General features: G+C 42.8%; 1 protein-coding gene across 1 annotated transcript in view; it reads left to right on the top strand.

Moving 5' to 3' along the window:
* The window catches only part of CSMD1 (CUB and Sushi multiple domains 1), a 1295699-nt gene that overhangs the window by 1027621 nt on the left and 250645 nt on the right, over positions 1 to 17433 (top strand). The window contains exon 26 of the mRNA XM_075445037.1: positions 2315 to 2517. Coding sequence (XP_075301152.1) covers positions 2315 to 2517 — 203 coding nt within the window. The remainder of the gene's footprint in view (positions 1 to 2314; positions 2518 to 17433) is intronic.

Consider the following 17433-nt stretch of genomic DNA (forward strand, 5'->3'; position numbering starts at 1 on the left):
CTTGTCTTGCTGCTATTTATGAGTGCCATTCCTCTAGGGAACCTGGGTATCTAAATTCTGTAGGGGACACCTAGGCATCTAATTCAGATCTGTGATTTCCATTAGATAATATGGCCTATAAATCTTCAGTGTGGTAGAGTGGTGCACTGCTATGCCTTTTTCTAGTTGTAAACAAGTTAAAGTGCCAAGCCGTCAACTGTGCTTCCAAACTTTTTCCCTTGAGTCATTGTAATGCCGTTCTTTTATATTTTACTGTCACATTCGTGTAATAATTTGTTTTAAATTGAATATAATTACTCAATACAATTTCTTAAATGCATTACCTCAAGCAGCTGGAAAGTTCCTGATTCTCTGCTGGGAGTGCTCAGACATTGGGCATCTTGGACCCTATTGGGGTATCTATTAGGAACTGTCTTTTTGTCATGAGTGCTTTGATCTGATGAGGATTTGTCAATTAACAGCAGCAGCAAGGAAGATTAATGTTATAAAGCTTTATATACAACTCTGAAGGTTTTCATTTTCTATTCGTTCTCTCTTCTGTCATATCATTATTAACATATACATAATTTTGAATTATTGTAAGTATTAGATTATTTCCAGTAATCAGTTGAATAATCAGATGTTGAGAATAATCAATTTTGAGAAAAGTGATGAGATTTTATTAAGAATTGCACACAGGACTGAGAGAATACTTAATAGATAAAGACAGGAAGATTTCTCCACATAGGGTAGGCAACATAACAGAAAAAGGAAGAAATTAGAAGAATACAGAAGATGAGGGAAAAACAACTGGTGACTAATGCACAAAATCAGGGTACATGCCAAGAACTGAATGTTGGAATTTAGAGCTCGATTTCTATATTGATTTATTGAGAGACTATAGAAGGATTAAAGAGCTCAGGCAGAAGGAAATTAGTAATACAAGGAGAACTTTTAAAACAGTTTTTCCTTATAAGTTTGACATACTAACAAGAAGGACTATCATACTTTGCTGTTGATGTGTAGCGAAATCACTCAGGTGGAAGGAATACCAGTATTTAAAGACTCTTTTAGCTCAGTTTTGCTGTGGCAACACACAGATTCAAAAACTTTGAAGAGGCAAATTCTGTTCAATATTCAAGCTAGTTTGTCCACTCCTAACAGGAAGTTGCTGTGAAAGCAATTTAATTTCTAATCAAGATAGATAATCTTAATTTGTCATTTTAAATTAATTTATTGATGCTAATGTGTTTAATGATATGCAACAGAGATTAGTTTTATACTCCAGTGACATAAGTATGTGATTTCCAGTAAATGTGTTATGTCAGAATGTTCACTATTTATTTATTTCAAGCAAAAAGTTAGCAAATAGTAAGCTGTTTCATTATTCAGTTTATGTGGACAATAGTTTTAACTGATCACTTAAATGAATAATATTATTCCTAAAATTAAACAGACAAAACAATATAAGCAAATGGCAAGTTATTCACTGTGAGGTTTTTTTCCTTTTTTATTTTTAGTAATCCTGTTTCACTAAGTCAAATAATGAATTCACTCCGTCATAAGTGATTTCAATGCATCATTTACATTTAAATGACAATTTTCAGATTAATGATTTCCAGTTAATGACAAATGTAAAGAAGAAATATCAACACACAACGATTTGAAACAAAAAAGAAGTTTTGATATTTAGCTAGTAGATTTCTTCAGTGTTAAAAATGTGAACAGTCAGAACTTGGAAGTCTATGCACATATTTTGACAAATAACAGAACATTCTTGAACACCTTTCTAAATCTAACACTTCGCCTGGAGACAAGTGCAGATTATTGTAATGTTTTTTTTTTTTTTTAATTTTGGCATAAGGCAAAGGTAGGATAACACATTTTCTGTTTTTGTATAGAAAACAAAATGCCACGCTGACAGAATTTCGTATGCTATGTATGCTACCATGCAGTAGCTACTGCTCATTTTTAGTTGCACATAAGACGATTAATGTTCTTGATATGCTTGTCTGTATAAAGAGAGGAAATCTTTGGTGAAATCATAGTTCTTATCCTGTAAAAAAATCTGTCATAAAGAAAAGTTAATTTTTAGAAAAAGTACTATATGCCCCATAATCGTGTTTTCTATAATTGAGGCATTTATGCAATAGAATAGCATTTCTCTTACAAGATCAGCTGATCCAACAGGAAAAACAGATAACCCTGCAGGAGCACCAGCCCTTCTTTAGTCCTAAACAGCATCTCAAAACTAAGTACAGTTTGGGAATGATTTGTTATAGAGATTTTTATGTTTGTATTTCCTGAATACAGTGCTTTTACTTTCTCTTTGCAGTCTGCATTTTATTGTTTTTGACACTGAAGTTGCTCATGACATCTTGAAGGTATGGGATGGGCCTATTGAGAGCAACATATTTCTGAAAGAATGGAGTGGCTCAGCCCTTCCAGAGGATATCCACAGCACTTTCAACTCATTAACATTACAGTTTGACAGTGACTTCTTCATCAGCAAATCAGGCTTCTCCATTCAGTTTTCAAGTACGTAAATATTTTTTCATCTCAAATACAATAGTTATATACACTATTTATATACATTATTCTTATATATATGAACTGTTTCTCATCTTACAACTTCCTCAGTCTTTAAAACAGAAGATATTATATTATTTTATATATTTATGCAAATAACTACAACTAGGGTGAATTTTTGAATTAGTTTTAAATTCCTGGATTTGTAGAGCAACCACATGCCTAGCATTATCTGATTAGCATTATTTAACAAGTCAAAAAGTTCTTGTACATACATAAGTTTTCTTCTGCACTGATAGTTTTAAATGTTCGCACCAGTGCTACCTAATAATGTATTATTTTGTGTTTATAATTTGAGTTGTTTGGGGTTTTTTTTCTCAAAACATTGGTTGCATGATGCTTCATTTTTGTGACCTTAACTACTGTTTGCGTACATGATTAAACTGGAGAATAAAATATAACTTTCCATATTGAAATGCATTCAAAAATTTACTATCAAACTAACCAAATTCATCTTCAAATCTGAAGTGAAAACTCCTCTGTATGTAGAGGAGCTGTGATCGATACTGTAAAAATTAGTATGTGGAGGTTTTCTGTGATATTATAACTGAAGTGTTAAAGACTGATGGTGGGACTGAAGGGAGATTATGTCATTGTCTTTGACCCAGTGGTTACATCCTTATATGTCTAGATAAAATGTATGTAAGTGTATTTCTGCTCAGGAACATAGGAAAATTATTAATTAATAAAATGTGTAAGAGTAGGAGTATTATTTAAAACCTTCTCTTTAGGTGCTGTCATTCAGAAGTAAAGGACACTAATAAGCTTTCAGTCATTATTATATGTATGAGGAAATATACTTTGGGGAATTCTTGGTCTCTAAATAATGCATTTTATATTTACTTGCTTATGTAGTTTTGCTTGATTTTTTTTCTAAAAGTTGTACCCGTAAACCACAGGCTCTTTCATCATTTTTCTAAATGTTGTATCCCCAAACCACAGGCTCTTTCATCAGCCCTAAGATACATACTTAAAAGTACACAAAATTAATTTAAGACAAAGAGCAGAATAAATGTTTCTAAAATTTCTGACCAGTGTGCTATACAATATGCTGCTTTTCATGTTGTTTGAAAAAACTTAAATTTTATATTTATATTTATGGAAAAGAGGGGTGTTTTACTTTGTTAGGGTTAGCAAACACGTTTTATGTTGTATTATCTGAAAACATTAATAAGTTTATGTACAAATTTTGAAAGGAAGAAAATATTTAAGCAGTTAGATTTGTCAGCACATTCTTTGACCTTCAGTTATACTTACAGTAAGTAGGAGACAATTTAATGGTGAAGTCTGAAGAACTGATTATGTCCTCTTAGTATAATATGTGATGTATGCATTCAGTGATCATGCTGGCTACTGCAGTGTATGTCTTACTGGAATTAGTTGGAATTAGTGGTGAAGAACTGAACACCTTAACTCAAACAGAGGGAAAACGATATTAAAGTTTCATTCACCCAGCTTGACAAGTGGAATGTTTTATTAATTTTTTAATTGTAAGAAATCAAAAATATGATTTAAGGAATATGTTAAAATAAATGGTAAATTATTTCATCTAAAATCAGGGCTTAGTTTATTTAGTCTCCTTGAGGCAATGGGCAGACCACTGTGGTCTTGATCTGTAACGGATTTAAACTAATTAATCTATGGCTGAGTGAGGATCTTTGCATGCGTTAGTATTCATCATGTGTTCAAATTGTAGGCCAGTTTATAGCAAAGCTGCACAGAATATTGAGATTTCACTACTTTAGCAGTTTGTAACTCGATGAATGAAAGAGTCTTGAGTTACTTAAACATTTTCTGGTAATTGCAGAAGATGTAGATAATTTATTACAAGATCTACACAGGCAACTGCTGAAGCTTTGTGTCTTTGTGTCACTTAAAGTATTTTCCAGTGTTGAATTATTAATGAGCATATTTTATTTAAATATTAATTACAAACCAAGAAGTAAACTTCAGATGCAGAATTGCACAGGATTGGAAAACATTCAATAATCTGGACTTCTTACACATGCAGCTTCTGTATTGGACTAGGCAATTGGGGTGAGTGTCTACATCAATGAACATCCACTTATGGGATCATACAAAGGATATACATCTGAGAGTATCAGGTCAAATGAACACCTTAAAGACAAAGCATTAAAATGCTACTAGACTAGCACTTCAGCTAGAGAATTTGTCTGATTGTGCTGCTAATGCGCTGGTTCTTTCTACACTTCACACTCTAGAATGCCTGTACTGCGTCTGTCTAAAAAAGAGATGTTATGAAAGGATAGTATGAGGTAAATCAGAAAATATCACCTGTAAATTACTTGCTGTTGATTGTAAATGTAATTAAAGGTATTTTTAATGGAAAAATAAAAGTGGCTAAAGCTTACAAAGTGTTTGAACGCTATTAAAAGTACCGTGTCTTGCCCACTCAGCTCAGCATGTAGAGCATGAGGACACGAACCTACAAGAGTGATTATGTTAAATGTAATCATTCTAATGCTTTTCATTAAAACTTAATTAGCATTTAATCATGCATAAAAGGACAAAAAATTGAGTTCACTGTACAAAATTGACCTTTACTCTGGGGGTTAAATACATTTAAACTAGGTATTACAAGCCAGGGACGTCAACCAACTCGTTTTGGTCATGATGCAAAAGTGAACACAAGAAGTATATAGGCAGATTAGGTATTTGGCTTCTTTATTCCAAAGAAACTGACTTACTGGCAGCAAAACCTTCCTGCCTAAGTTAAACACAAAAAAAGGAGTTTTCTAACCTATCTTAATTCTGTCCTATATGTATAATGTATATAGGATAAATTTCCCTCTGAAGTTGCCTTTTTCTTTTTAGCAGCTATAGGTATAGATATACTAACACACACTAAACCTGAAACTTTTTGACATCTAAAGGCAGATGAAATTAATCCTACCCATCTTTTCACAGGTGTCTGGTTCTGTTTGAGATGCCCTAAGGCATGATGGTTAGTCTCCATCTGCCACTCCAGCAGGTCACACACCCATATGTCCTTGGTCGTATCACAGAATCATAGAATGGTTTGGGTTGGAAGGGACCTTACAGATCATCTAGTTCCAACCCCCTGCCATAGGCAGGGACACCTTTCAGTAGACTGGTCTGCTCAAAGCCCCATCCAACCTGGCCTTGAACACTTCCAGGAAGGGGTCAGCCACAATTTCTCAGGGCAACATGTTCCAGTGCCTCACAACTCTCATCATAAAGAAATTCTTCCTTATTTCTAATCCAAATCTACCCTCCTTCAGTTTAAAACCATTACCCCTTGTGCTAACCCTACATGTCCTTGTAAAAAGTCCCTCTCCAGCTTTCTTGTAGGCCCCTTCAGGTACTGGAAGGCTGCTATAAGGTTGCCCTGGAGCTTTCTCTTCTCCACAATGAACAGCCCCAACTGTCTCAGCCTTATTTCATAGGAGAGGTGTTCCACCCCTCTGAACAATTTTGTGGCCCTCCTCTGGACCCGCTCCAACAGCTCCATGTCTTTCCTGTGCTGAGGGCTCCAGAGCTGGAGGCAGGACTCCAGGTGGGGTCTCACCAGAGCAGAGTAGAGGGGCAGAATCCCCTCCTCGACCTGCTGGCCGTGCTGATTTTGATGCAGCCCAAGATATGGTTGGCCTTCTGGGCTGCGAGTGCACACTGCCAGATCATGCAGACTTCTTGTCCACCAGTCCTTCTCCTCAGGGCTGTTCTCAAGTATATATAAAATGTCTTCCAGATACCTTCCTGTAACAAAAATTAATTGAGATATTTTAAGTATTAATGTAAATATTTTATCACAGAAAAACTCTTCAAAATCTCTGCTCAGTGCTGATTTTGAATTTCACAGAAATTTCACAGAATGTTAAAGGTTGGAAGGGACCTCTGTGGGTCATCTAGTCCAACCATCCTGCCGAAGCAGGGTCACATACAGCAATCTGCACAGGACCTTGTCCAGGCGGGTCTTGAATATCTCCAGAGAAGGAGACTCCACAACCTCCCTGGGCAGCCTGTTCCAGTGCTCCGTCACCCTCAGAGGGAAGCAATTCTTCCTCATGTTCAGATGGAACTTCCTGTGCCTCAGTTTGTGCCCATTGCCCCTTGTCCTGTCGCTGGGCACCACTGAAAAGAGCTTGGCCCCATCCTCCTGACACCCAACCCTTCAGATATTTGTAAGTATATATTAGGTCCCCTCGCAGCCTTTTCTTCAGGCTGAACAAGCCAAGCTCCCTCAGCCTCTCCTCATAGGGGAGATGCTCCAGTCCCCTCACCATCCTTGTAGCCCTCCGCTGGACTCTCTCCAGTAGCTCTTCATCTTTCATGAAGTGGGGAGCCCAGAACTGGACACAGTACTCCAGATGAGGCCTCATCAGGGCAGCGTAGAGCGGAAGGAGAACCTCCCTCATCCTGCTGGCCACACTCTTCTTGATGCACCCCAGGATTCCATTGGCTTTCTTGGCAGCCAGGGCACACTGCTGGCTCATGGTTAACCTGTCGTCCACCAGGATGCCCAGGTCCCTCTCCGCAGAACTACTCTCCAGCAAGTCCACCCCAAGCCTGTACTGATGCATGGGGTTGTTCCTCCCCAAGTGCAGGACCCTGCACTTGCCTTTGTTGAACCTCATCAGGTTCCTCTCTGCCCAACTTTCCAGCCTGTCCAGGTCACGCTGAATGGCAGCACAGCCTTCTGGTGTATCTACCACACCTCCCAGTTTGGTGTCATCAGCAAACTTGCTGAGGGTACATTCTAACTCTTCATCCAGGTCATTGATGAAGAAGTTAAACAAGGCTGGGCCCAGTACTGACCCCTGGGGGACACCACTAGTTACCAGCCTCCAACTAGACTCATCACTGCTGACGACAACCCTCTGAGTTCTGCCATTCAGCCAGTTCTCAATCCACCTCACCGACCACTCATCCAGCCCATACTTCCTGAGCTTCCCTAGGAGGATATCATGGGAGACTGTGTCGAAAGCCTTGCTGAAGTCTAGGTAGACAACATCCACGGCTCTCCCTTTGTCTACCCAGCCAGTCATGTCATCGTAGAAAGCTATCAGATTGGTCAGGCATGATTTCCCCTTGGTGAATGCATGCTGACTACTCCTGATAACCTTCTTTTATTCCACTTGCTTGATGATGGCCTCCAGGATAAGCTGCTCCATCACCTTTCCTGGGATGGAGGTGAGGCTGACCGGCCCGTAGTTCCCTGGGTCCTCCTTCTTGCCCTTTTTGAAGATTGGAGTGACATTGGCCTTTCTCCAGTCCTTGGGCACCTCTCCTGTCCTCCAGGACCTCTCAAAGATGATGGAGAGTGGCTCAGCAATGACATCCGCCAGCTCTCTCAGCACTCGTGGGTGCATTCCATCGGGGCCCATGGATTTGTGGACGTCCAGATCGCTTAAGCGATCCCTCACACAGTCCTCCTCGACCAAGGGATAGTCGTCCTCTTTGTAGGCTTATTCTCTTACCTCCGGGGCCTATGTCAATATCTTGGATATTGTAAGGCATCTCAAATGAGACTAGCCACCTATGCTGAAACAGATTAATCTTGCCCTGAGTATTTAATCTTCAGCTACTCTAGTCTTCTGAAAGCACTAGTGAATGGTCTGTTACTTTTATTGATCTGAAGTTTATTTTATTGCGAGCTTGTTTACGTGTAGCAATATAATTTTTTTACTTGATATTTAAGAAAACCAGTAGAAGATGATATGAACAGCACAATCAATTGCTACTCATATTGTCATTCTTACAGGCTCATCCTTATTCTGACAATACCTAATATAAGTTCTACCCTTACAGTTGGGCCTTTTTTCTTGAACTAAATTCTCAGCTGTTGTAACTTAACAGAACTGTATCCTTTTCTTAAATTAAATGATGCATTCATAGTCCCTTACCTGATTTTGTAGATTTTGCTCCTCAAGGTTAGAATAAATCAAAGGATTATTGGCACTCTTTTTATAATGGAAAATAAATTTTTGAAATACCTATATGCCTAGCTTTTCTAGAGCCACACCCATCTGTGATCATTTTCTGTGCCTACCTCTGGTTCTATGGCATTGTTAATTTCTCTTAAACATAGTATTCTGTAAGCATACACTTTGATTAACAATATACCTGTCTCTGCTTTCATGTGAACAGAAAGGTCATAATTTTTTTGCTAATACAGAACAACTGGCAAAACGCTAATAAGCAGCAAAGAGCTTTTCACAGAATCATAGAATCACAGAATCACAGAATGGTAGGGGTTGGAAGGGACCTCTGTGGGTCTAGTCCAACCCCCCTGCCAAAGCAGGGTCACATACAGCAGGCTGCACAGGACCGCGTCCAGGCGGGTCTTGAATATCTCCAGAGAAGGAGACTCCACAACCTCCCTGGGCAGCCTGTTCCAGTGCTCCGTCACCCTCAGAGGGAAGAAGTTCTTCCTCATGTTCAGACGGAACTTCCTGTGCCTCAGTTTGTGCCCATTGCCCCTTGCCCTGTCGCTGGGCACCACTGAAAAGAGCTTGGCCCCATCCTCCTGACACCCAACCCTTCAGATATTTGTAAGTATATATTAGGTCCCCTCGCAGCCTTTTCTTCAGGCTGAACAAGCCCAGCTCCCTCAGCCTTTCCTCGTAGCAGAGATGCTCCAGTCCCCTTACCATCCTCATAGCCCTCCGCTGGACTCTCTCCAGTAGCTCCTCATCTTTCTTGAAGTGGAGAGCCCAGAACCGGACACACTACACCAGGTGGGGCCTCACCAGGGCCGTGTAGAAGGGAAGGAGAACCTCCCTTGTCCTGCTGGCCACACTCCTCCTAATGCATCCCAGGATCCCATTAGCTTTCTTGGCAGCCAGGGCACACTGCTGGCTCATGGACAACCTGTTGTCCACTAGGACATTCAGGTCCCTCTCCACAGAGCTGCTCTCCTTCACTGTCCTTCACATGTCCCGTGAGCACACTCTGGATGAATTGCTCCATAATCTTCCCCAGCACCGAGATCAGGCTGAGAGGCCTGTAGTTCCTGGGATCCTCCTTCTGACTCTTCTTGTCGATGGGTGTTACACTGGCGATCCTGCAGTCATCTGGGACCTCCCCTGTTAGCCAGGACTGCTGATAGATGATGAAGAGTGACTTGGCCAGCTCCTTCGCTAGTTTCCTCACTACTCTCGGGTGGATCCCATCCAGCCCCATAGCCTTATAAGTGTCCAAGTGGCATAGCACGTCATTAACTCCTTCCTCATGGATTACAGTAACTTTATTCTGCTCCCCTTCCCTATCTTCCAGCACTGGGGTCTGACTGCCCTGTGAATAACTAGTCTGACTATTAACGACTGAGGCAAAGAAGGCATGAAGTACCTCAGCCTTTTCCTCATGCTTGTTGGCAGTATTCCCCCTTGCATCCAATAAGGGATGGAGACTTTCCTTAGCCCTCATTTTGTTGTTGATGTATTTGTAAAAACATTTTTTTGTTGTCCCTTACAACAGTGGCCAGCCTGAGTTCTAGCTGGGCTTTTGTGTTTCTAATTTCCTCTCTGCACAGCCTAATGAGACCTCTGTACTCCCCTTGAGTTGCCTGCCCTTTCTTTCTTAGGTAGTAGACCCTCCTTTTTGCTCTGAGTCCCAGCAAGAGCTCCATGTTCAGCCAGGCCGGTCATTCTCCCCACCAGTTCATCTTGCGGCAGCCTGCTCCTGTGTTTTAAGACTTCCTCCTTGAAGAATGTCCAGCCTTCTTAGACCCCTTTGCCCTGCAGGACTATCTCCCAGGGGACCCCCTTAACCACCATCCTGAACAGGCCAAAGGCTGCCCTCCGAAAATCCATGGTGGTGGTTTTGCTGGCCCCACTCTTAACTTCACCTTGAACCAAGAACTCTGTCATTTCATGGTCACTATGCCCAAGACAGCCTCCGACCACCACATCTCCCACCAGTCCTTCTCTGTTAGTAAACAGCAGGTCTAGCGAGGCACCTCCCCAGGTAGGCTCACTTACCAGCTGCGTCAGGAAGTTATCTTCCACACACTCCAGGAACCTCCTAGACTGTTTCCTCTCTGCTGTGTTGTATTTCCAGCAGATGTCTGGTAAGTTAAAGTCCCCCAAGAGAACAAAGGATAGAGATTGTGAAACTTCTGCCCACCTCTTGTAGAAAACTTCATCTGCCTCTTATTTCTGGTTGGGTGGTCTACAACAGACCCCCAGCAGAGTGTCTGCCTTGTTGGCATTCCCCGTCATCTTTACCCATAAACATTCAACCTTGTTGTCACAATCGTCGAGCTCTATAGAATCAAAGCAAGCCCTAACATACAGCACCACCCCACCACCTCTCTTTCCTCGCCTATGACTTCTGAAGAGTTTATACCCATCCATCGCAACACTGCAGCCGTGAGAGTCATCCCACCACATTTCTGTGATGGCGACCAAGTCATAACTGTCCTGCTGCTCAATGGCTTCCAGCTCCTCCTGTTTGTTGCTCATGCTACATGCATTGGTGTAGATGCACTTGAGCTGGGCTATCAATCTCATCCCCACCCCGGCATACCACACCTGCGCTCACAGAATCACAGAATCACAGAATCACAGAATCACAGAATGGTAGGGGTTGGAAGGGACCTCTGTGGGTCATCTAGTCCAACCCTCCTGCTGAAGCAGGGTCACCTACAGCAGGCTACACAGGACCTTGTTCAGGCGTGTCTTGAATATCTCCAGAGAAGGAGACTCCACAACCTCCCTAGGCAGCCTGTTCCAGTGCTCCGTCACCCTCAGAGGGAAGAAGTTGTTCCTCATGTTCAGACGGAACTTCCTGTGCTTCAGTTTGTGCCCATTGCCCCTTGTCCTGTCACTGGGCACCACTGAAAAGCATGTGGCTCCATCCTCCTGACACCCACCCTTCAGATATTTATAAGCATTTATAAGGTCCCCTCGCAGTCTTCTCTTCTTCAGGCTGAACAAGCCAAGCTCCCTCAGCCTCTCCTCGTAGGAGAGTTGTTCCAGTCCCCTCAACATCTTGTATCCCTCCGCTGGACTCTCCTCAGTAGCTCTTCATCTTTCTTGAAGTGGGGAGCCCAGAACTGGACACAGTACTCTACATGAGGCCTCACCAGGGCAGTGTAGAGGGGAAGGAGAACCTCCCTTGTCCTGCTGGCCACACTCTTCTTGATGCACCCCGGTATCCCATTGGCCTTCTTGGCAGCCAGGGCACACTGCTGGCTCATGGTTAACCTGTCGTCCACTAGGACATTCAGGTCCCTCTCCGCAGAGCTGCTCTCCAGCAGGTCCACCCCAAGGCTGTACTGATGCATGGGGTTGTTCCTCCCCAGGTGCAGGACCCTGCGTTTGCCTTTGTTGAACCTCATCAGGTTCCTCTCTGCCCAACTTTCCAGCCTATCCAGGTCACGCTGAATGGCAGCACAGCCTTCTGATGTATCCCCCACTCCTCCCAGTTTGGTGTCATCAGCACAGTTGCTGAGGGTACATTCTAACTCTTCATCCAGGTCGTTGATGAAGAAGTTAAACAAGGCTGGGCCCAGTACTGACCCCTGGGGGACACCACTAGTTACCAGCCTCCAACTAGACTCAGCGCCGCTGATGACAGCCCTCTGAGTTCTGCCATTCAGCCAGTTCTCAATCCACCTCACCGACCACCCATACAGCCCATACTTCCTGAGCTTCCCTAGGAGGATATCATGGGAGACTGTGTCGAAAGCCTTGCTGAAGTCGAGGTAGACAACATCCACGGCTCTCCCTTAGTCTACCCAGCCAGTCATGTCATCGTAGAAAGCTATTAGATTGGTCAGGCATGATTTCCCCTTGATGAATGCATGCTGACTACTCCTGATAACCTTCTTTTCTTCCACTTGCTTGATGATGGCCTCCAGGATAAGCTGCTCCATCACCTGTTTCGGGATGGAAGTGAGGCTGACCGGCCCGTAGTTCCCTGGGTCCTCCTTCTTGCCCTTTTTGAAGATTGGAGTGACACTGGCCTTTCTCCAGTCCTCAGGCACCTCTCCTGTCCTCCAGGACCTCTCAAAGATGATGGAGAGTGGCTCAGCAATGACATCCGCCAGCTCCCTCAGCACTCATGGGTGCATTCCATCGGGGCCCATGGATTTGTGGGCGTCCAGATCACTTAAGCGATCCCTCACACAGTCCTCCTCGACCAAGGGAAAGTCGTCCTCTTTATAGGCTTCTTCTGTTCCCTCCGGGGCCTGGGATTCCTGAGGGCCAGTCATAGCACTGAAGACTGAAGCAAAGCAGGCATTCAGTAGCTCTGCCTTCTCCGCATCCTCCGTCACCAGGACACCCGCCTCATTCAGCAGCGATTCCTCAATTTCTTTGTAGTATCTCTGTCCTATTAGACACTCATTTTATTCAAAGCTAAGATACAAAATGAAGGTATTTGTGTAGTTGGTTTAGTCCAACTTTCTTTTTTCTGTTGTTTGTTTGCTTTCCCATTTTTTTGAAGATTTACTGTTGAAGTAAGTGGAGGTATAAGCAATAATGAGTAAAGATGCCTGACTAAATCTTTGTCTTAAAAACACAAGTCATCAATTATGATAATAAAAACAAACAACTTATACCCACCAGTTAATTAGAACAATTAACTGGAAATTATTGTGTCTGATGCTGACACGTGTTGATATTTACTTCCTCTGACAACAGCTTAAGCATCAGTTCTTTTTGATAGTTCCTAATAACACTGCACTTGATCTGACAAACCTGTTTAAGCTATGATGCTTGCTTCTGTCCATTTTTGTAATTCAGTTTGATCATTTGTTTGTCTACAGAAATTCTTACAGTAGCTGTGTCACCTATCTTGAACTGTTAGAGTACTGTTGTCTTGTAAATTCTTCTTTTATTGCTCAGATATCTTTTTATCACTTGTCTAATGGCCTGAGCTACTACATTTAAATAGTATAGGAATTTCAGTGATAGAATCTTCATTGCTAGGACATGCTAGATCATGCAGTTATTCCAGTTTGGTTCACAATTAAATTATCAAGAAAAGGGGATTAGCACAAAAATGATTTTTGAAAGAAATTTACATATGAAAAATCGCATAGCTGCCTTACTAACTAAATTTTGAGATAAAAGAAAATTAAATCAATTAAAACATCCCTTGTTAAAATAAAATAAAGGACACAAGACACTAGAATTCAAGATTCCCTTTTGTCCATGGAATGTGGAAAGAGGGGCAGGCCACTTGGGAAGAGTACAGAAACGTGGTGAGAGCATGCAGGGATGCGACGAGGAAGGCCAAGGCTCACCTGCAATTGAAGCTGGCAAGCGATGTCAAAAACAACAAGAAGGGCTTCTTCAACTACATCAGCAGCAAAAGAAAGGCTAGGGACAATGTGGGGCAGCTGCTGAATGAGGCGGGTGTCCTGGTGACAGAGGATGCGCAGAAGGCAGAGCTACTGAATGCCTTCTTTGCTTCAGTCTTCAGTGCTAAGACGGGCCCTCAGGAATCCCAGGCCCCGGAGGGAACAGAAGAAGCCTACAAAGAGGATGACTTTCCCTTGGTCGAGGAGGACTGTGTGAGGGATCGCTTAAGCGATCTGGACGTCCACAAATCCATGGGCCCCGATGGAATGCACCCATGAGTGCTGAGGGAGCTGGCGGATGTCATTGCTGAGCCACTCTCCATCATCTTTGAGAGGTCCTGGAGGACAGGAGAGGTGCCTGAGGACTGGAGAAAGGCCAGTGTCACTCCAATCTTCAAAAAGGGCAAGAAGGAGGACCCAGGGAACTACGGGCCGGTCAGCCTCACTTCCATCCCGAAACAGGTGATGGAGCAGCTTATCCTGGAGGCCATCATCAAGCAAGTGGAAGAAAAGAAGGTTATCAGGAGTAGTCAGCATGCATTCACCAAGGGGAAATCATGCCTGACCAATCTAATAGCTTTCTACGATGACATGACTGGCTGGGTAGACAAAGGGAGAGCCATGAATGTTGTCTACCTGGACTTCAGCAAGGCTTTCGACACAGTCTCCCATGATATCCTCCTAGGGAAGCTCAGGAAGTGTGGGCTGGATGAGTGGTCGGTGAAGTGGATAGAGAACTGGCTGAATGGCAGAACTCAGAGGGTTGTCATCAGCAGCGCTGAGTCTAGTTGGAGGCTGGTAACTAGTGGTGTCCCCCAGGGGTCAGTACTGGGCCCAGCCTTGTTTAACTTCTTCATCAATGACCTGGATGAAGAATTAGAATGTACCATCAGCAAGTTTGCTGATGACACCAAACTGGGAGGTGTGGTAGATACACCAGAAGGCTGTGCTGCCGTTCAGCGTGACCTGGACAGGCTGGAAAGCTGGGCAGAGAGGAACCTGATGAGGTTCAACAAAGGCAAACGCAGGGTCCTGCACTTGGGGAGGAACAACCCCATGCATCAGTACAGGCTTGGGGTGGACCTGCTGGAGAGTAGGTCTGCGGAGAGGGACCTGGGCATCCTGGTGGACGACAGGTTAACCATGAGCCAGCAGTGTGCCCTGGCTGCCAAGAAAGCCAATGGAATCCTGGGGTGCATCAAGAAGAGTGTGGCCAGCAGGACGAGGGAGGTTCTCCTTCCGCTCTACGCTGCCCTGATGAGGCCTCATCTGGAGTACTGTGTCCAGTTCTGGGCTCCCCACTTCAAGAAAGATGAAGAGCTACTGGAGAGTGTCCAGTGGAGGACTACAAGGATGGTGAGGGGACTGGAGCATCTCCCCTATGAGGAGAGGCTGAGGGAGCTGGGCTTGTTCAGCCTGAAGAAGAGAAGGCTGCGAGGGGACCTAATAAATGCTTATAAATTTGTGAAGGGTGGGTGTCAGGAGGATGGGGCCAAACTCTTTTCAGTGGTGCCCAGTGACAGGGCAAGGGGCAATGGGCACAAACTGAGGCACAGGAAGTTCTGTCTGAACATGAAGAAGAACTTCTGTCCTCTGAGGGTGACGGAGCACTGGAACAGACTGCCCAGGGAGGTTGTGGAGTCTCCTTCTCTGGAGGTATTCAAGACCCGCCTGGACGTGGTCCTGTGTAGCCTGCTGTAGGTGACCCTGCTTCGGCAGGAGGGCTGGACTAGATGACCCACAGAGGTCCTTTCCAAACCGTACTATTCTGTGATTCTCTGATTCTGTGATTTTAAAGTCTGTGACATAATATTTTCACAGTTCAGTCTCTTCTCTTGCTTTCTGTGATGCTATAAATGTTGCATTGCATACTCACAATACCAGAGTTTCATGCTAATGAAATTGTATCGTAGCATTCCTGTCCATCGTCTAATTCACGGCCTGGGCAAGGCATTCTCAGCCTCATGGGGGGTTGCAGTTCTTCATTTGGTTTCTGTGGAACTAAGCAGAAATCAAGTTTGGCGGTTACTTTGATGGTTATCTCTAAACTTGTGAGCTTTTGTTCTTCAGACTTAATGAAAGAGGCTTCATTAACATTTGGGTTTCTTTTTTCTTTACAGTCTTGGGCAATAAAAGACATTCAACTGTGTAGCTGATGCTAATTTACACAGTTCTTAGTCTGTACACTTACATACATTACATTATATACTTTTCAGAGAGCAAACATTATTCTTTCACATTTGGAAATGTTTGTTAGGCTGAAATCACTGCAAATCCGATGTACAATGTCTCAGCTTCAACATACCAAAATCCTTCTCAATCCTATTATGCAAGCATGATACACTAAACAGGGGAAGCTTGTGCATTGCCTGCAATTTTCAAGCCTAGCTTCTGACAAGTCTTTACTGTTTGTATAACCATATGGAGTAGAAAAAAAAAGAGTGTCTGCAGCACAACGCTACAGTAAACGGCTTACATGATTGTTTACCATAGACATAGTGAAAACAATATTGAAGATGGTGATGTGTTTTTTTCTTGAGCTACAATAGATTATAGGCTAAACAAACTGATAAAAAAGAAGTGTCCTTCAGATGAAAGATGAATTAGGCACAAATCTAACATACTGCTCGCAAGGGTACAGACACAGTGTTTCATATTTGCAAAAACAGTCTCCTATTGATTTTCAGTGAAGTTTAAATCAACTTTGAGAAATTAATTTGAGGGCCAAATCCAAAATAAGATCTAAAATGGGATTCTGGAAGATTATTAAATTAAAACCAGAGAGGCTTAACACAGTGGCTGCTAACATATGGAGGTCTGAAAGCTCCCTAGCAATCTGTGGTTTTCCCAGCAGCCCGTTCTTCTGGCACCTACTCCTGGTTCCAGCTTTTGTGTACAGAGAAGCCTGTTCTGCTCTGAGCAGATGAGATAGTAAGAGATGGGAAATCTGTACAGAGTGTTACTCTATAATCCACTGATTATGATGTAGGTTACTGCTTAGAATACATGTGCAAGAACTGAGAAATAGTGATTTGGTTCTTTTCCAGCTCAATGGAATTCAAATCCTCTCTCCTGGCTATGCCATTGTACGCACCTAAATTTTCTCAGTCATTTCTATGGAGTCTAACTATGGAATTTCATTTGATTTAATATCCCAGAGTCTAAAATGCGGTTACTGCTTTAACTGCTTTACAGCGCCTATATTTTAATTGTGTTCTGCATCAAGTTTCTGAATTCATCAGGTTTCTTTGAAAATTGCATATGACAATGTTACAGCATGAACATGGCCTTTCTCATAAGTGTGTAAGCTAGATATTAATTACATGTCTATGTATTAGTGTAGGGGCTGAGAAGAACAGATCCTGTCATAGAAGAAGAGCCGTGACAGAAGAACTGATGATTTTAATGTCTGGATTACGATCAATGGATATAACCTCTATACCCTTTAGATACTTGCACAATACCAGCTGAAGCAATAGTAGGCTTGTAATTTTCATGCAGTTACAGAACCTCTTGAGAATCTTGAGAAGTAAAACAACTTGGAAAGGAGACAAGTTGAAAAGTTGACAGTCTGT

The sequence above is a fragment of the Opisthocomus hoazin genome, chromosome 2 (genome assembly GCF_030867145.1).
Source record: "Opisthocomus hoazin isolate bOpiHoa1 chromosome 2, bOpiHoa1.hap1, whole genome shotgun sequence".
NCBI lineage: Eukaryota > Metazoa > Chordata > Aves > Opisthocomiformes > Opisthocomidae > Opisthocomus > Opisthocomus hoazin.